Genomic DNA, 19,272 nt, shown 5'->3' with positions numbered 1-19,272 from the left:
ATCACTTTGGTCTTCCGATTAACCAAGATTAACTCTTCCTGAGTTCAGTATTTCCATCTTAGACACAACAATGGAACAGGCTGATCACTTGTCATATCTTGGGAGCATCTTGTCCAAACGGTGTACCTGAGAACAAGACGTTGATAAAAGAATTGGGGCTGCTCATGTAGCATTCAGACAGTTAATGCACAGAGTCTTCATGAATAACTACCTAAAACTGCATACCAAACTCATGGTGTACAAAGCTGTTGTCATTTCCATGCTGCTTTATGGCTGTGAAACTTGGATACTCTATCGCCGTGACATCAAAAAACTTGAGCACTTCTACAAACAGAAAATGAGATACATCTTGAATATTAAGTGGGAGAACTACGTGACCAACATGGCAGTTCTTGACAAAGTGCAGCTAAATAGAATTGAGGCAACAATCATTGTTCATCTGTAACCTGACAAACCCCGGTCAGATATTATTATTATTATTATTGTCATTATTATTATTATTATTATTATTATTATTATTTATTCATGTGTATATTTCATTTATGTGTGTATTTAGCCGTCGCGGCTTAGTAACTCTTTTTGGAACTCTCGTTATTATGGATACTCTCTATATTTTATTTGGGACTAGTGTGTTTCGATCACTCAGTTTATCTCCCGGTTGTGTACGTGACGAGTCTCCGAGCGGGGGTTTACGTGTTGACGGAGCTGAGGTGGAAAATTCCAGGAACTGGGCTATTTTAAGATGCTGTTGTGTTGGCTTGGGCTAGTGTGGTGCAAGCACGCGTAGGTAGTTGGAAGTTGCAGCTTGCAGTGTGCAGAGGTGATACTGGTGGTAATCTGAGAGGTGTTTTGTACGAGTCATGGGAAGATGTCCCATGCCATGTTGGGAGTTCGAGATCTGCTGTTGAAGGAACCAGGGAGAAAGATGCTGGAGTGTAACAACATTCTATGGTTATGAATGTTAGCCATATATAATTCTACGGAGAGTCTACGTAAGGTAACGTGTTGGGCCTTTTCAAACTATACCAACGCCATCAGCAAAGTGGAGTCCATTCTTGAAAAATGAGTCATGACTGCGTGTGAATATTTTGCGTTGCGGAATAAACTGAGTACCAATTATTGAGAGAGAGTTATTTCATAAATTAAGACATTTATTATTTATATCAATATTCTCTTTATTTTGTTATATATGTTCAAGGGTGTATCACGACGAGCTCTGCTCGGATTTCTAGGTAAATACAGGTTTAATTGACTAAGTATATTGTATGAGATTAATATATATTCTGTTTAATTTCTATGGGTGGGGGAAATTACCAGATGGACTCCTTTTCCAATATTAATTTTTTAGGTATCGAGTGATTCAGATCTCCTTGTCACAAGGCAACGACCCTGAAGATGAGTTTCAACAGCCGGCAAAGTTTAAGAATTATTTATTTGTATATTTATGGCTCCCAAATTCCATTAGTCATTATTATTTATATTTATATTTATATTTATATTTAATAGAGAGATTTCACATCAACTGAGATGGTTAGGCCATGTACCAGGCTTCCCCGCCAAATTCCTTATTGTGAACTTTGCTCTGGCAGTAGACCTCATGGAGCCCCTCTTAAGCGTTGTAAGGACCAGCTGAAACACATCATGAAGACAACTGGTATAAATATACAGACATGGGAAAAATGTGCTGTGGGCCGTTCACTGTGGCGGTACACTACATCCACTGCTGTCAACTTGTTTGACAGAGAACGCCGCAAACATCAAGAGCCCAAGCGACAAGCAAGAAAACTGTCAGTTACAACCTCGCCCTCCTGCATCCATTCAGTCTGATTTGTGTGGACGTATGTTTTATGCCAGGATTGGTCTGTTTAGTCATCGCAAACACATCCATAAACTGAACTGAACTGGTCAATGTATGCAGGAATAAGTTATATATACTCGGATCGAGTTACAGCCGACAACGACGGACAACATTATGAGGAAAGTTCGTCAAGGGTCAAAAGCAAATGAAATGAAAGTTATAGCATATTCAGATGTGATGATATGTGAAGAAAATGAACAAAAATTGGAAGAACAACTAGGTAAATACATGGCAAAGGGCAATTGAAGAAGCAGGCATGGGAACAAGTTTAATAAAAAAAGGTCATGAAAAACATTACAGAAAACAGGAAAATGAAGGATGTTAGGTGTAATGAAAATATTCTTAAAGAAGTACATGCTTTTAAATACCTAGGAAGTAAGCTAACTGGGAAAGGAAACATCAAGGAAGAAATTTTGGAAAGGATAAGAAATTGCTAAAAATTTTATTACTGTATATCAGACATAATTGGAAATTGGAAATTACCTACTGTACCAAAGTAAAAATCACAATAAATCATATTATTTGCCAGTACTGACCTATGGATAAGAATGTTGGACTTGGCCAAAACAGATCTGAGTAGATTACAAGTGACAGATGCACTTTCTGTGAGGGATCCTGGGTAAAACGAGGAGGGACAAGATAAGAAATGAAACAATATGAAACATGCTACAGATCAACCCCCTAAAAGAAACTATGAAGAGAAATAGGCTGAAATGGTTCGGCCACGTCAAAAGAATGGGACAAGAAAGATTAACAAGAAGAGCTCTGGAATGGACAGAATCTTGAATAAGACCAACTTGTAGACCATGAACAAGACGGAGAGATAAGGTGGAGGAGGACGTAAATTGGAGAGGACTACAGTGGGAGACAGTGATGAACAATAGACTGTGGGGAAAAAAGAGAAGATCTGAAGAGGCTCTATGAACGTCTTGCATAAGTAGAAACGTATCAGGAAGGAAAAACAGAAGAAGAAGTTGGTGAAGCTTTGGCCTGTAAGCCGTCATACACAACTAGGTGTTATAACCTTGAGTTATTTCAACCAACGCTCCTATTTGTCTTGAAAGCACGTATACTCCATTGGCCAGCTGTGCCTAACGTGATTTCTTCATCAGAGCTCCATTAGCTATCACTTTTCAGAGTTCGTGTAGGACCTTCACAGCTATTGTAGCTTTTACAGGGTATACAATTCCCACTGAACATTGCCACTACAGGCAATCCTCTACTTCATGACATTCAAACTACTACATCAGATAAGTAGACTACAACTCTAGCAGTTAAAGAGTGAATAAATAACAACTTAGTACTGTATTTCTTCACACGCAGAGATAAATAAAGAAATAAATAAAAGAAAGGAACAAGGTGAAGAAAGAAATGGATAAGGAAAAGCAAAAAATGTATCAGAGGGATGAGAATAAGATAGAAAGGTTACATGTGGAATACAAAAAATTGAAACTACAAGTAAAGACGAGTATCAAGGAAGAAATGGAGAAAAGTTGGGGAGAGTTTACGAACAAAATTGAGCAAGATAGTCGAAGAAATCAGAAACTATTATACAGAGTAATAAAATCAAAAAGAATAAATCAAGAAAAAATTCAAGGCATTAGAGAGAGAAGATGGATCCATAGTACATGACGAAAAGGGTCTTCAGAAGGTGATGGCAAAGTATTTTGAAAAACTTTATAATGAGGATGACTGCTCGGAGGAAAAATGAGATTGCAAGTAATCAGTAATCATTGTAAGTTTCTGGGAAAAAATGAGATACGAAAATGGAAATAATAGATGGAGAAAAAGAAGAGAACCCGATAACATGGTTGGAATTTGAAAGGGCAGTGAAAGCAATGACTAAAGGTAAAGCAAATGGAAAAGATGAATTCAATGTTGATATGATTAAGGCTACAGTGGCTATACAGAGCCCTCAATGCCATATGGAAGGATGAAAGGATACCTGAAGATTGGCAACAAGGAAGCATTGTACCATTGTTCAAAAAAGGAAATAGGAAGAAATCTGAAAATTATAGAGGTTTTTTTAAATTTTGTGTGGCTATTTCTAGCCGAGTGCAGCCCTTGTAATGCAGACCCTCCGATGAGGGTGGGCGGCATCTGCCATGTGTAGGTAACTGCGTGTTAATGTGGTGGAGGATAGTGTAATGTGTGGTGTGTGAGTTGCAGGGATGTTGGGGAGAGCACAAACACCCATCCTCCGGGCCAATGGAATTAACCAATGAAGTTTAAAATCCCCGACCAGGTCGGGAATCGAACCCGGGACCCTCTGAACCGAAGGCCAGTACGCTGACCATTCAGCCAACGGGTCGGACATTATAGAGGTATAACCCTGTTATCACATGGGCTAAAAATAATGGAGAAAGTAATAGACAGAAGACTGAGGGATATAATAGAAACGCAGTCAGAGGAAGAACAATATGGCTTTAGACCAAATAGATCAACAATAAATTTGATATTTACAGTGCAAATGATAATGGAAAAACATCTGGAAAGGAACAAGGAAATAATCTTCGTATTTTTGGATTTGGAAAAAGTTTATGATATAGTTAAGAGAAAACATGTATGGGAATGCCCACTGAAAAGGAATGTACCAAAATCATTAATTAACAAGATAAAAATGTTGTATCATGACATTAACAGCAGGGTACAAGTGGGGAGTGATGACTCTGAAATATTTTATACAAAAAAAAGTCTCAAGCAAGGAAGTGCACTGTCACCATTATTGTTTATTATATTGATGGATGAAATCACAAAAGGAATAAACAGAGTATTAGCAATGATCAAGTGAATGCTTTCGTATTTGCAGATGATGTGGTGATTTGGGGAAAGGGAGAAAATGAAGTACAAAGTACACTGGATGTTTGGAATGAAAATCTGAAGGAGTTAGGAATGGTAATTAGTAAAAAGAAAACTGCAGTCATGCACTGTGGAAAAGAGAAAAAGAGAAGCCAAGTGAACATAGAAGGAGAACGGTTAGAGAATGTAGAACAGTTTACATATCCGGGTAGCATTATTAATAGAAGTAATGAAATCAACCTTGAAATTAATAACAGACTAAGTAAAGGTACAACATTTTATCATCAATTCAGAGAGCTTTTATGGGATGACAAAGTACCCAACAGAACGAAATTAACATTATATATACAGTATTTCATACCAATTGTAACATACGGACTAGAAACGCTGGTAACTATTAAGAGACAAGATAGTAAGATCCAAGCAGTAGAAATGAAATTTTTAAGAACATCGGTAAAAAAGACAAATGAAATTTTTAAGAACATCGGTAAAAAAGACAAGAAGAGATAGAATTCAAAATTTTAAAATCAGAGAAGAGCTAAATATAGAACCATTAGTACAGAAGATACAGAAAGCAAGACTGAGATGGTTCGGACATGTAAAAAGAATGGGAAAGGAACGGGTAGCAAGAAGGGGACTGGAAAGAGAAGTTAAGGGAAAGAGACCAGTTGGAAGACCGAGAAGAAGGTGGATGGATCAGATTTGGAAGGACATTAGAGAGGCTAGACTGGATGTGGCAGAAGTAATGGAGCAGGAAAAGTGAAAGGACAGAAAGGAGTGGAGGAGGCTTGTTAACCACACCCGGGTAACTGGAGTGGGACATTGATGATGATGATGATGATGATGATGATGATGATGATGAGAGATAAATAGAAATGACATAGTTAACTTGTCAAAAGAAAAAAAAACCTTTGCTTTAAACAAAACAAGCACCATCCAACTCAAGGACAGTTAAGAGATTTAACACAAAATAAAAGAGAAATTCTTCCAACAAGTCATCTTCTCGAAACATTAAATCCACTTAGGGAAATGAACAAAAATATGTCCAGAAAACAAGCCTGCACATATCAAAATCTTAACAATTGGTATATATAATCTCCTAGTGTGGCCAAATAACTGCATAGCCTTTGGTGATGCTATTTGAGGACCCAACCACCCTCTGGGCTGATGACCTAACAGACAGACAGTGTGGCCAAAACTGAATATATCTACCAAGAGAGTAACAGCTTACAAACACCATAGTGGGATACCAGAAAATTCATGGAATAAATCTACAGATCTATCATTAAACATGACGACGTTTGTGATTATGGTACTGATCAAGTTGATGACAATAATGACAACTATCAAAGATAGTCAAGAGGAGGGGAGAGAGGGAAGTAATAGTATATCCAAATACACTGACCTCATCTGCTCCAATGTGAAAATATTGTATATCAGGATGAAACTCAACAAACTGCTTGATAAGTGATGTCACGAGAGGCACAGCTCCAGGATGTGATGGACACATGGAGCTGGGATAAGCTTCAACTTCCCGAAGTACTCTCCATTCATCATGTTTCAGTACAAACTGAAAGAAAAAGAGTAAATATTTAATTTAATACAATAAGACAATCACCTCTACAAAAACACTTGAAACATTGAATATTTCACATCACACCTTTTTCTTTCAAGAAAGCTCATTCATATAAAAACTGTTGAAGTTTACAACCTTCTTACAAGTATCGATAAACTTAACCATAATAGGTATTTTATTTGATCCTGTACTGACTTGTTTAAATCTATTAAAGAAACTAGTGTATGTTGGGTCCACCTTGTCAATACACTTTTAATGGTTGAAAATTATGGAATTCCTTGATTTGACTTCACTGATGAAGGGAATGCATATTGTCCCTGAAGCATGTGTGATAGAATAAATAATTTTCTATCATTAAAAATGTATTGACAAGGTGGACCCAACAAACTATTTTAAATACTGTAGTTTCTTTAATAGACTTCTTACAAGTTGATATAATTAATATTAGACATTCAATAAATAAAATAGGATGATGATGATGGTACAGGGCCTAAGCTACTGACTGGGCTGCAGACCTGATGTAGTTCCATTTAGGCCTAGGCTTACCAATTTCGACATTCCACTTGTGCTGTTATCAAGTAACGAAAGTGCAATTCTAACAGATGGTTCCTATGACTGAGCTTATTTAATTTTTTCAAAAGACACTGGGTGTGCCTCCAGAGATCTGTAACATGCTAATATCAATGAAAAGGAGTGCAAAGATTTTCGACTGCCCTTCAAAATTCAACTACTTCATCCACAGTCGAACCGGTAAACTTGCGATCATGAGTTGGACACTCTAGCCCTGATCCACAGTGACAGCTTAATAAAACTGGATGAGGAAAACAAAGAAGAACAGTAGATTGGAACCAAAAAATAAAGATATTTTACATTACGTTTCCAGACAAAGATGGAAAATACTGTACTCCTAATGATGACGGAACAATACTGGAGAATGACAAACATACTAGAAAAGGGAGTACAGGAGTGGGAAGAAGTGGTTATTGATGGAGTGGCCAAGGTAGGAATCATAATAATATTATTTACTTTATGTACCACTAACTACTTCTTCACGGTTTTTGGAGCTACTGAGGTACAGGAATTTAGTCTCGCAGGAGTTCTTTTACGTGCCAGTAAATCTACCGACACAAGGCTGACGTATCTGAGCACCTTAAAATACTACCAGACCGGGCCAGAATCAAACCTGCCAAATTCAGGTCAGAAGGCCAGCGCCTCAACCGCCTCAGTCACTCACGGCCAAGGTAGGAATATGCACTGAAAGGCGTATCACCACTGAAAGTTATCAGCCATCTACCTAACACTGTCTCTTTTCATACATTAGACACTTCATTATAAAATTATTTTTTTAATACAATGTTTTACATTGCACAGACACAGATAGGTCTTATGGTGATTATAGGATAGGTATGGCTAGGAGTGGGAAGGAAGCGACCTTGGCCTTAATTAAGATACAGCCTGGCGTGAAAATGGGAAACCACAAAAAACCATTTTCAGGGCTGCCGACACTGGGGTTCAAATCCATCATCTCCTGAATGCAAGCTGATAACTACTTGACTCAAACCCGCAGCCACTTGCTCAATTATAATTATTACATAACTATCCATTCACAAATCTAGGACAAACCAAAAAACTGAATAAAAGGTTTAACCACTATGACTTTCATTGTTTATTTCATTTTTATTAGTTCCGTGACTCATTACTCATTTTTGGGTTCTTAAAAATAACCTTTTAGTTTTTTAATAGCTCAAAATAGTTTTTAATCCTCCTGAAATAGTTTTTAATAGTCATTTCAATCATCACTGAAGTTATACTACTCATTCAAACTTCTCTAGTACAAAACTATACAACTTATTTCAAAATATTCTATAAATATGGGACAGAATGGCTTAATGAAAGTACTTCAAACACTTCATTCCAACTGAAATTAAAAATAACAAAGAATAATTACGCACAAATGCAATAAGTGGTATTTAGGTATGTAGGTTAAATTTTTGTCACTTCCAATGAATGCATCAAGAAACTAAAACATTTTCAAAAGCACCTGCTGTTACACTGTATAACTAAATACATTTCCAGGTTTTGCAGGGTAAAACATTTTGTGTCATCTCTGAAGATATTCTTATAGCAGGAAAATGTATGCTTCACACAACAAGAAATCATTGGAGCGTACTTCATTGAAGCAATAGCTTTTGTTCCCCATGCTACCTCATCAGTAACGTCTTCTCCCTGAACAATTGCAGACACTTCTTCATTGTTGAAAATCCAGGGTTCCACTATAGAATTTTGGTGAGCTTGAGTGAACAGGCTGCACCACTGGACCTGGTATTTCCTTCTTCAATGCAATGCAGACTCAACATGCTCAATAGCTGCAGGAAGATCAGCAAAGCGTGCCTTAATGAAGGCAAGTGAAATAGCGTTCTTGTTAGTAAGAGCTGTTTTAGTCTTTGCTATGCAGAGTGCCTCATCGACATTTAAAAAATTTATAACATTTTTAATATCTTATAAGTGATTGGCATAGTATACGGCTGCATTGAGCCATGCCCCCAACAAGTAATGATGAGTTCGGGAGGAAGGGGAGTTTGAGGCAACATTTCCTTGAATGTGAGAATGCAGCTAGAAGCAGACGAATAAGTTTGAAGGGTGTTTATAAAAGTAGGAAGGATCATAATATGAAGATAAAGTTGGAATTCAAGAGGACAAATTGGGGCAAATATTCATTTATAGGAAGGGGAGTTAGGGATTGGAATAACTTACCAAGGGAGACGTTCAATAAATTTCCAATTTCTTTGAAATCATTTAGGAAAAGTCTAGGAAAACAACAGATAGGGAATCTGCCACCTGGGCGACTGCCCTAAATGCAGATCAGTATTGATTGATTGACTGATTGATGCTTTAAGAAACATCTTTTTCACAGAAGAAACAATAATGTATACATATGTATGTATGTGTATTATTCCTAACCTCTTCAGCCAATCTGTGTAAGCCATAGGCTATGCAAGTTACATGCAGCATGTTAGGGTAGAAACTCTTCAATACTTTTTCTCTTGGCCAAAGAATGTGAAGAGCATCTCAGACGGTGCAAGCTATGGTGCTATGGTTCGTTTTTTTCCTAGCATCTTGCACAGTATAATATGAGGTTTACCAGGCTCTGTGGCATCTAATTTACCTACCACAACGTTTGTGATATAACGACCGCAACTATCTGTGGTCTTGTCCACTGAAAGTCAGATGTAACAATCACCTATATCACCTCTTATGATAATGATAATTTTTTTTTAATGCAGCCAATGGACATATTATAATACAGTTATAACCATAGTGGTCAATGTATAGTTCTATAGTTTATATAGCACTTAACTATTACTGAATTTTGTCAGCGAGATTTGTCTGTTTTTGCATTTTATCACATGGATCGCCACAGAGTTTACACTGGCACAGTTCACTGGGGTCATGGTAGGTATCCCTCTTTTAGCCGTTATCCATTCCCTATTGATCATCGCGTCTGTGGAGAAGAAATCTAGCCATATATCTTCCCTTTTGTCCTGAAGTTCCTTTAATAGGCTCTGGTATGCTCCTGACATGGGCAATGCTAATTCAAGCCTTAGATCTTCAATATAGAAGGGTTCTCTGGCAAGCAGGTAGACTAAGCATGATGGGGTAGACTTAGAGACTCCCAATGCTTTTTTCAGAAATCTAGCTTTTACCTTTTCAATTTCTTTGATGTCTTTCTTTTGCAGTTGTTCCCAGATTAGTGTCAGGCCATAGGTTAATATCGGCGAGATCTTTCGCTTAAACACTTTCAACGCAGTTTCCAATGAAATTTTCTGATGTCTTCGATAGTTTTCACATACAGCTTTTCCAAATAATTTTTTCTCAATCTGGTATCTTATAGCAACTGATGTCCTCAAGAAATTTCTTCAACACAGGATTATGTAGTGCATTCCATGGCACATTTGCCTAAATTAACGCTTCACATAAACAGATATTAAAATTCGTTGAAGTGCCAGGAAAACTGGAAATTAATTAGTGGCTGGTGCAATGGAAAATTGCTCCTTTCTTTGATAGCAATGTTGCTGATATGTCCTGTAGATTTCTTGTGCTCCACAAAATGTGATTTTTGGTCACATGTCAACTTTTCGTTTTGTGTGGACTGCCCAGTACTGTTACTCACCTAAGGTTTACTTCTATAGCATTCATCTTATGAGGTATTACTTCCAATACTTTCAACCATAACATTTATGTTAACTCATTCATAATTTTCTATAAAACTTGCTTTTCATTACAGTAATGGAGAGTACTTTCATTTTAATAATAATTTCGTGTAGCTATTTCTAGCCGAGTGCAGCCCTTGTAAGGTAGACCCTCCGATGAGGGTGGGAGGCGTTATTGTGGTGGAGGATAGTGTTATGTGTGAGTTGCAGGGATGTTGGGAACAGCACAAACACCCAGCCCCTGGGCCATTGGAATCAACCAATGAAAGTTAAAATCCCCGACCCGGCCGGGAATAAAACCCGGGCTCTCTGAATCGAAGGCCAGTGCACTGACCATTCAGCCAACGAGTCGAACAATTTTTTAATTAGCAGGTTTGATAAATACAAAGTAATTCCTTACCTGCTTTTTGCAGACTTGACAAAATATAATTTTGCCATCTGTAGAGAAGTCTGGATCGTTACCAATCCACTGGTGTATCAACCAACTTCAAGATGACTTGCTTTTAGGTATCGCTACTTCCAAGATTTGTAAGGTTCTTAAACTGCCATAATAATTGATTTATAGGGAAAATTAATTTTAGTCTGTCGCACAATAATGTGTATAGAGCTAAACAGTGAACAGCGCAGTAGCTGGCGGTAGTCAATTGAAAACGAGAGTTGCACTGAAGCTGGCAAGTTGCGCGGGCTTGTACCCGCTAGATACAGATCAGTGAATGCCAGGGGGCTGCCTCTTGATTTGTGCTGTACCCTGGTGGAATAATATTGTCACATAGTTTTGCTCGCTCAAGTTATTCTTACAAACCACTTCCAAACCATTAAGTCGTTTCAAAAAGTCATGCATAATGTTTCTTTCTAAAAAATCATTCCCATTCATGAATATTTGGTACTTCTATTTCAAAATAATGTAATATTGTGTAGAATAGCCCATTTATATTTTTTTAAAGGTTTTAACATCTTATTAGCCATTTTTAGGTTTTATAAGATTTGAGTAATTCAATCTAATGGTAATGAAATGGATAAGTTAAAATGCTGCAGTTAGCTAACAAGGAATAAAATAGTTTAAAACCTAAAAATCTGGGCCCTACTCGTTACATACAATCTACACTACAACAAGTGCCTTACAGAACACCAAAAAAAAAAAAAAAAAATCAGTTTTTAGGATTAACACACTTAGTATAAGAAGTTACAAACACCATAACTTATAGTAATAATAAGGTTATTGGCTTTACGTCCCACTAACTACTTTTACAGTTTTCAGAGACGCCAAGGTGCTGAAATTTAGTCCCACAGGAGTTCTTTCTCGTGCCAGTAAATCTACCGACACAAAGCTGACGTATTTGAGCACCTTCAAATACCATCGGACTGACCCAGGATCGAACCTGTCAAGTCGGGGTCAGAAGGCCAGCGCCTCAAACTTCTGACCCACTCAGCCCGGCCTGTAACTTATAACTATGGCTCTGATGTTTATAGAAAAGCATATCAATCAATCAATCAATCAATCAATCAATCAATCAATCAATCAATCAATCAATCAATCAATCAATCAAAACTGATTGTTTTTAGACTAGTCACCCAGGTGGCAGATTCCATATCAGTTGTTTTCCTAATCTTTTCTTACATAATTTCACAGAAGTTTGAACTTTATTGAACATCTCCCTTGGTAAATTATTCCAATCCCTAACTCCTCTTCCTATAAAAGAATATTTGCCCCCATTTATCTCGTTGAATTCCAACATCATATCTTCATATTATGATTTTTCCTAGTTTTAAAAACACCACTCTACCTTATTCGTCTATTAATGCCTCCTATAAATTTGTTTACGAGTTTTTGCACGGTCTCTCTATGTGGAGGACGTACACCTGGAAATTGTGTTACAAATCGCCTAACGACTTCCCTGCAAGACTCTGTTTTCACATAATTATCGTACATAAATACCTTTCCTCTACCATGTACACATGTGGAGGCATTATGAGAATTATACCCTGATGTAACACTTCATGACTGAAGAACAGTTGGAGCGACAGATCAACACTTAATACACGTTCTAAGCACGGACCTGGACTGCGAAGTGCGAGCATTTCTGTGCTGTCACTGCACTGTGTAACGGGAAGTGATGTGTCCAAGGGAGGCAGATAAATAAGCTGGGTGCGACTGCTGGCCAACTGAAGAGAGAAACTCTCTGTGTATCACAACCCACTGCCTTTAAGATGTCTCCAGAAATCTTATCAAAGCAGAGAGAAGGCAGACTAGACGGTGATCTCACAGCTTAAACCCAGGCCATGGGGGTGGCTCTTCAATGCATTAAAGTGAAACTATCTTAATTTTTTTTTTTTACAAGTTGCTTTACGTCACACTGGCACAGATAGGTCTTATGGCGATGATGGTAAAGGAAGGGGCTAGGAGTGTGAAGGAATCTGCCGTGGCCTTAATTAAGGTACAACACCAGCATTTGCCTGTTGTCAATCTTATGTTAATTTTAAGGACACTTCCTCTTAAGCATTACTTTGTCAATTTTATATATTTTTCATCTAAACAGTGTTATGTGGCTGAAGATGTTGATAAAATATGAAACATGTACCACTTTTAACCATTAAATTACCTTAAGCAATCATTGTATCGACTAGGTGGAAAATAATAAATACTTAATTGTGAATCTATTAAAGTGCGATACAAACCATGAAACTGATTTTATGTAATGCAGCTATCGAGGTCGGTGTTAATCATCTTAATATATTTAAATCGATTAAGCTCGAGTTTACAAACTAATATTTCTCCCAACTTTGCTTAAAGGATGTGAAACTTAGGCATTGACCACCAAACACCAAAATAAGCTCCAGTCATCTGAAATGAGATACCTCCACAAAATTGTAGCCAAAACTAAAAGGGACAGAATAAGAAATCAGGCCATAAGATTCAGTCATTTTTTTTCAATTTGCTTTAGGTCTTATGGCGACAATGGGACAGGAAAGCGCTAGGAATGGGAAGGAAGTGGCTGTGGCCTTAATTAAGGTACAACCCCAGCATACGCCTGGTGTGGAAATGGGAAACCATGGAAAACCATCTTCAGGGTTGCCGACAGTGGGGTTCGAACAGATTCAGTCTTTAAGTCCCACATGTCTTCCTGGAAATTAAACTAAGCCAGCTGTGATGGTCTGGACAAATCAAAAGAATGGAATATATAAGAGTAGCAAAGGTAACTTCCAATGCAGGGAGTAAGGCACTATGGCAGACTTTTCATTTCACACAGCTTACATGCGACACATGTCAAATTGACCAGCCTGTAATTACGCAATTATAAGCTTTCTGTTTATCGCCCTTTTCTCTGTACACCAGGGCTACTAAAGCAACTCTCAATTCATTTGGTATAACTTTGTCATGTAAACAGTAATCAAATGAAATGAAATGTCGTATGGCTTTCAGTGCCCGGATATCCCAGGACGGGTTCGGCTCGCCAGGTGCAGGTCTTTCTATTTGACGCCCGTAGGCGACCTGCGTGTCATGATGAGGATGAAATGATGATGAAGACAACACACTGCCATTGGAATTAACCAATTAAGGTTAAAATCCCCGACCTGGCCCAGAATCGAACCCAAGACCCTCTGAACTGAAGGCCAGTACGCTGACCGTTCAGCCAACGAGTCGGACTAGTAATCAAATAATTACTTCAGATATGGTGCTACATCACAACCCATTGCCTGTAGGATATCTCCAGATATCTTATCAATTCTAGCTGCTTTTTTAGCTTTCAATTTTTGTATTTTTTTGTAAATCTCTTTGTTAGCATATCTTAGGTTAATTTAAGTACTTTTCTAGTATTAGTTACTTCATCTATCTGAATATTATCCTCATATCCAAATATCTTTACACACTGCTGAGTGAATACATCTGCCTTCTGCAAATCCTCATATATATACTCCCATTGTTCATCAATGATCCGTGGAATGTACTTCCAGGAACTTGCTTCTGGCTTAAAGTACCTATACATTTTTCATTAAAACTCATAGGATTGTCAATTATTCTTGCCATCATGTTAACCTTAGCCGACTTCTTCACTACATTAAATTTCCTAGTAAGGTCCTTCATACTATCCTTACTTTCACAACTATACTTACTAATTTTATTTATTTCTAACCTGCACATCCTCAAACATGTCCTCGGACACTCCCGGCACTAAAAGCCATACACCATTTCATTTCAACTTAAGTACCATTTCCTAGTCATGCATTCTGTCATTTGCATTCCTTTCCCAGTTAATATTTGGTAAACTGAGATCACCCACTACAATTATGTCCCTTTTAGTGTCACTCTCACATAGCTACAGTCATTACATTATCAATTAAGTTAATTCTGCATCACCCTTCCCAGGTCTGTACATCCCAAAATTATCAAGTTGTCTATTATCTTTTGAGATGAGCCTTACACCTAGAATTTAATGTTTCTCATCCTTAGCTTTTTTCATAGCTTAGAAATATTTTTCTTTCACCAGTATGGATATTCCCCCTTTTTAGATTCTCCAGTTCAGGGAGAAAATTCCTGCATCCAATATATCACTTCTCAGGCACGATTCAACTCCTATTACAATCTGTTAAATCAATATACTAAATTATGTACTTAATTCTATTCCTTTCCTTACAATACTTATACAATTTAACATTAACAACTTTGTTATCCTTACTCTACTTCCTGTTCCTTTAGGCCTACTCTCATCATTGCTCCCAAATCCACCAAGTTACCCTCAATACACTTCTCTATAACCTTTCTAAACCAACAGCCTAGCAAGTACCTCAGTGGTTCAGGTGAAGGCTATTTGAGCGCAAATCTGTATCTATTACTCACCTATCGAGATCTATAAATCTTACCCCTGCCCCGTTTCCCATATACCCACTCCACAATCTCATTTAAATCCCTGTTTACCCTCCAGTCAGTATCCCTCCTATACAGCATCTTCCTAACAGCAATCTCTGCTTCCTTAAACTTCACCTGTGATAACCATATTCCACACATCCCAACAATGTTGGTACCAACATAAAAACCACCACCTTCTCCTTACCCTACACCTTCCCTTCCACTTAACCTTAACCTAATTCCTAGATAACACTCTTACCTGGATCCTTTTCCTTCACACAGTATCCTATGACCAAAGCCTCAACCCTACCCATCCCATTAGATACTCTGCCCTCCTGGTCTCCTGTATCTTTCCTGACTGATGCGGAACCTACTTCCTCCTCCTCTCTTTTCCTCTCATAACCCTGTTCCATTCCCCCCTCTTCCTAACCTCTACTGTATGTTCTTCTTTCCTACCCTTTCCTTTCCTATTATCTCTCCCTCCTCTGTAACACTTCTTTGTTCCCTATCTTCCCTCCGCAATTCTACCAAAAGTGACTCATACCAATTCCTCACCGATACATCCCCTGAAATCACCGCCTAAGTAGACCAGTTAGCCTTCAATTTCCTTCTAGCCGATTTGTCTTCCACGACTTCTACACTTATTCCTCCTCCCTCTTATCTACATATCACAACTTCTTCCCTTCCTACCCTTCCCTCTTATCAACCTACCATACCCTACCTTCAAGCCTGTCCTATACTGTAAGCCTGATTATTCCCCTTAAACTCTCTAAACTCTTCCCTCATACTCCTTAAAAACAACTCACACCTGCAGTGTCTACACCTACATTACTCAGCCATTTCTCACCCTTACACAGAAATATGAAATATTATGAAAAATATCAACAACAAAAAATTAACGTATACTGTGAGGAAAACAATGCTATACACTACACAAGGATTATACTGCGATCAAGCTCGCAAGATACAGTACTAACAAATAAAATAATCACTCTATAATTCTACTTTCTTTCCTTCCTTCTTAATCCGTTTACCCTCCACGGTTGGTTTTTCCGTCGGACTCGCCAAGGGATCCCATCTGTACCGCCTCAAGGGCAGTGTCCTACAGCGTGAGGCTTTGGTTCAGGGGGATACAATTGGGGAGGAGGACAAGTACCTCACCCAGGTGGGCCTCACCTGCTATACTGAACAGGGGCCTTGTAGGGGGATGGGAAGATCAGAAGGGATAGACACGGATGAGGGAAGGAAGCGGCCGTGGCCTTAAGTTGGGTATCATCCCAGCATTTGCATGGAGGAGAAGTGGGAAACCACAGAAAACCACTTTGAGGATGGCCGAAGTGGGAATTGAACCCCTCTCTACTAAGTTGACTTCCCGACGCTGAGTGGACCACTTTCCAGCCTTCAAACCACTTTTCAAATTTCGTGGCAGAGCCAGGAATAGAACCTGAACCTCCGGGGGTGGTAGGTAATCACACTAACCCCTACACCACAGATTAGGAATAATATACTAATGATAAAATACTAGGAATGACAGGTTAACTGAAACTGCAGAAATCGGAACTACTTAAATATCTACACAGATTATTATTATTATTATTATTATTATTATTATTATTATTATATCCTACCAGGAGTGAACAGAAATGAAAATTTCAGTTTTCTAAACCATACTTTACTAATTACAAATGAAACAACAGAAATGGATTTACAAAACTAAGTTGATATTTTTTTCTTACTATGTGTGAACAGAAATTAAAACTGTTCTTAAAGGCTGAAATATCGAAAATACAAGGGAAGATATCTTCAATAATGACTTCACTACTTCTCCCGAAACTATGGCCAAGACTTGAATTACTGTACAAATATCAAAATAATGGAATCATATATTGAAATATAGAAATCGGTGACCATATGACAAAAGTGGAATATTTCAAAATGAAGAGCAGTACAATAAGCACCAACAATGTTAAATTTGCTGAAAGTTGTTAAATGGAATGTTAAAGACTGACTACAAGCAGACAATCATGGAATCATAAAGTTAATTATAATGAAAATAAATATGTGTGTGTGTGCCAGTACCTCAAGATGTCCAAAAGTCTGCACAAGAGGTACAACTGCTAGTCCAGCATCTCCAGCTAGTTGCAACAACACTCTTGCCTCTTCTATACTATATGCACCAGTTGGACTAGCTGGGCCATTTGAGCCAATAGGAGCAAGTTCTCTAACGTATGGAAAGGTGTCTTCCCACTCAAGAAGCAATCCTGTTGCACCCCAATCCCGAAGAAGAGGAAAGAGCTGAAATATAAATACGACCTATGAAACCTCGACGAGTATAAGAATTCAACAGAACCGAAATATGCAAGCTGTTCTTTTCAATTACTTCACCTGTTCCAAATACGTGAGCTTTGGTGGTGCACCTTTAAGGTCCAAATGAACAAGTCTGGAAACAAAATATACAGAATCAATGGCCAGAAATATCTCGCTCAGTATGATTATCTGTATCTCAATATCTTGCTTACCTATGTGAACCAAGAATTAAAGACTCCATTATTTTGATTGATAACATTCATTTTAGGCACAAACTAAGAAACAACAACCTACTATTAACGTATTTCATGGGGCACCTAGAACCAATTCCTATATAAAAACCAGAAAAACGAAGTTTTTCCGCGCTGACAACAAAGATTTTCTGCCTAAACACATTTTAGTAAACCTCAGGTGGCTTTTGACAGGTCCCTTCAAAGCAATCAAAACAAAAACAATTTCTGCGATGCGCTACTGTCAAAGAAAACAATCTCGAAGTGAAAATAAGTCTTTCAAAGAGTGTCAATAACAGAACATGGAAGAAAAAGAAATGGACATGGAGGAAGTTGAAATCGAACCGAAATATGTATATTTTTTACAAGTTGCTGTATGTCGCCCCGACACAGATAGGTCTTATGGCGACGATGGAATAGGAAAAGGCTAGGAAAATAGGAAACCACTGAAAACCATATTCAGGGCTGCTGACAGTAGAATTCGAAACCACGAACCCACTATCCACCGATGCAAGCTCACAGCTGCATGCACCTAACCGCACGGCCATCTCGCTCAGTGTTCCGAAAGGTTTTTTTTTTTTTTTTTGCTAGGGGCTTAACGTCGCGCCGACACAGATAGGTCTTATGGCGACGATGGGATAGGAAAGGGCTAGGAGTTGGAAGGAAGCGGCCGTGGACTTAATTAAGGTACAGCCCCAGCAGTTGCCTGGTGTGAAAATGGGAAACCACGGAAAACCATTTTCAGGGCTGCCGATAGTGGGATTCGAACCTACTATCTCCCGGATGCAAGCTCACAGCCGCGCGCCTCTACGCGCACGGCCAACTCGCCCGGTGTTCCGAAAGGTGTCTGTTATAGAAAAGTGTTTAAAATTAAAATTGACAATTTTGGAGTTCGGGAAACGGAAAAGCACCAAAGGCAAAAGTCATCGGATCGGCCATAAACGGGGGGGGGGGGGGGGAGGAGGAGGAAAATCGCAGCAAAAGAATGAAGAAATTCAGGGAGGAGAAGAAAATAGTTTACCAGCAAACCAGTTTTATTCCGCAGTCAACAGAAAGGATCATAAAAGAGATATGTCACAGTCGGGCAAACTCAAAAAGTACCGTAAAAGAACATGAACTAAGCTAGAACGGACTTAACAACAAAATAGACTTCAAGCAAGTTTCGATTACGGTAGTGTCAATATGATCATGAGTGCGGGACATGCATACTTTGAATGTAATAATGAATACGAGTTTGAAGTAAATAATGATTGTAAAATAACTACTCCGATTCTGTTTGTGATCGTACTTTGTGATTTTCAGTACTGATACAGAAGTATGCGAGTCACTACGTGCTTTTATGTGAACGCTTTAAATTCCTGTAGGTGATTATTTCGTATTTGAATGAGGTACTGTACCATACAGGTTAAATGTTACGAGGGAGAATCAATATGACCTAACTCATT

The 19,272-nt window shown here is 38.3% G+C and overlaps 1 protein-coding gene across 1 annotated transcript in view; it reads right to left on the bottom strand.

The window, feature by feature from the left end:
• LOC136875502 (hexosaminidase D) overlaps window positions 1–18,048 on the bottom strand; it is a 70,215-nt gene extending 52,167 nt beyond the window's left edge. The window contains exons 1-4 of the mRNA XM_067149051.2: window positions 17,810–18,048; window positions 17,676–17,730; window positions 17,370–17,585; window positions 6,063–6,227 (exon numbers count right to left, since the gene is read on the bottom strand). Coding sequence (XP_067005152.1) covers window positions 6,063–6,227; window positions 17,370–17,585; window positions 17,676–17,730; window positions 17,810–17,856 — 483 coding nt within the window. The 5' untranslated portion in view covers window positions 17,857–18,048. The remainder of the gene's footprint in view (window positions 1–6,062; window positions 6,228–17,369; window positions 17,586–17,675; window positions 17,731–17,809) is intronic.
• Between the last annotated feature and the right edge of the window lie 1,224 nt (window positions 18,049–19,272).

The sequence above is a fragment of the Anabrus simplex genome, chromosome 6 (assembly GCF_040414725.1).
Source record: "Anabrus simplex isolate iqAnaSimp1 chromosome 6, ASM4041472v1, whole genome shotgun sequence".
Classification (NCBI taxonomy): Eukaryota; Metazoa; Arthropoda; class Insecta; order Orthoptera; family Tettigoniidae; genus Anabrus; species Anabrus simplex.
This window is presented reverse-complemented; position numbering and strand designations above follow the sequence as displayed.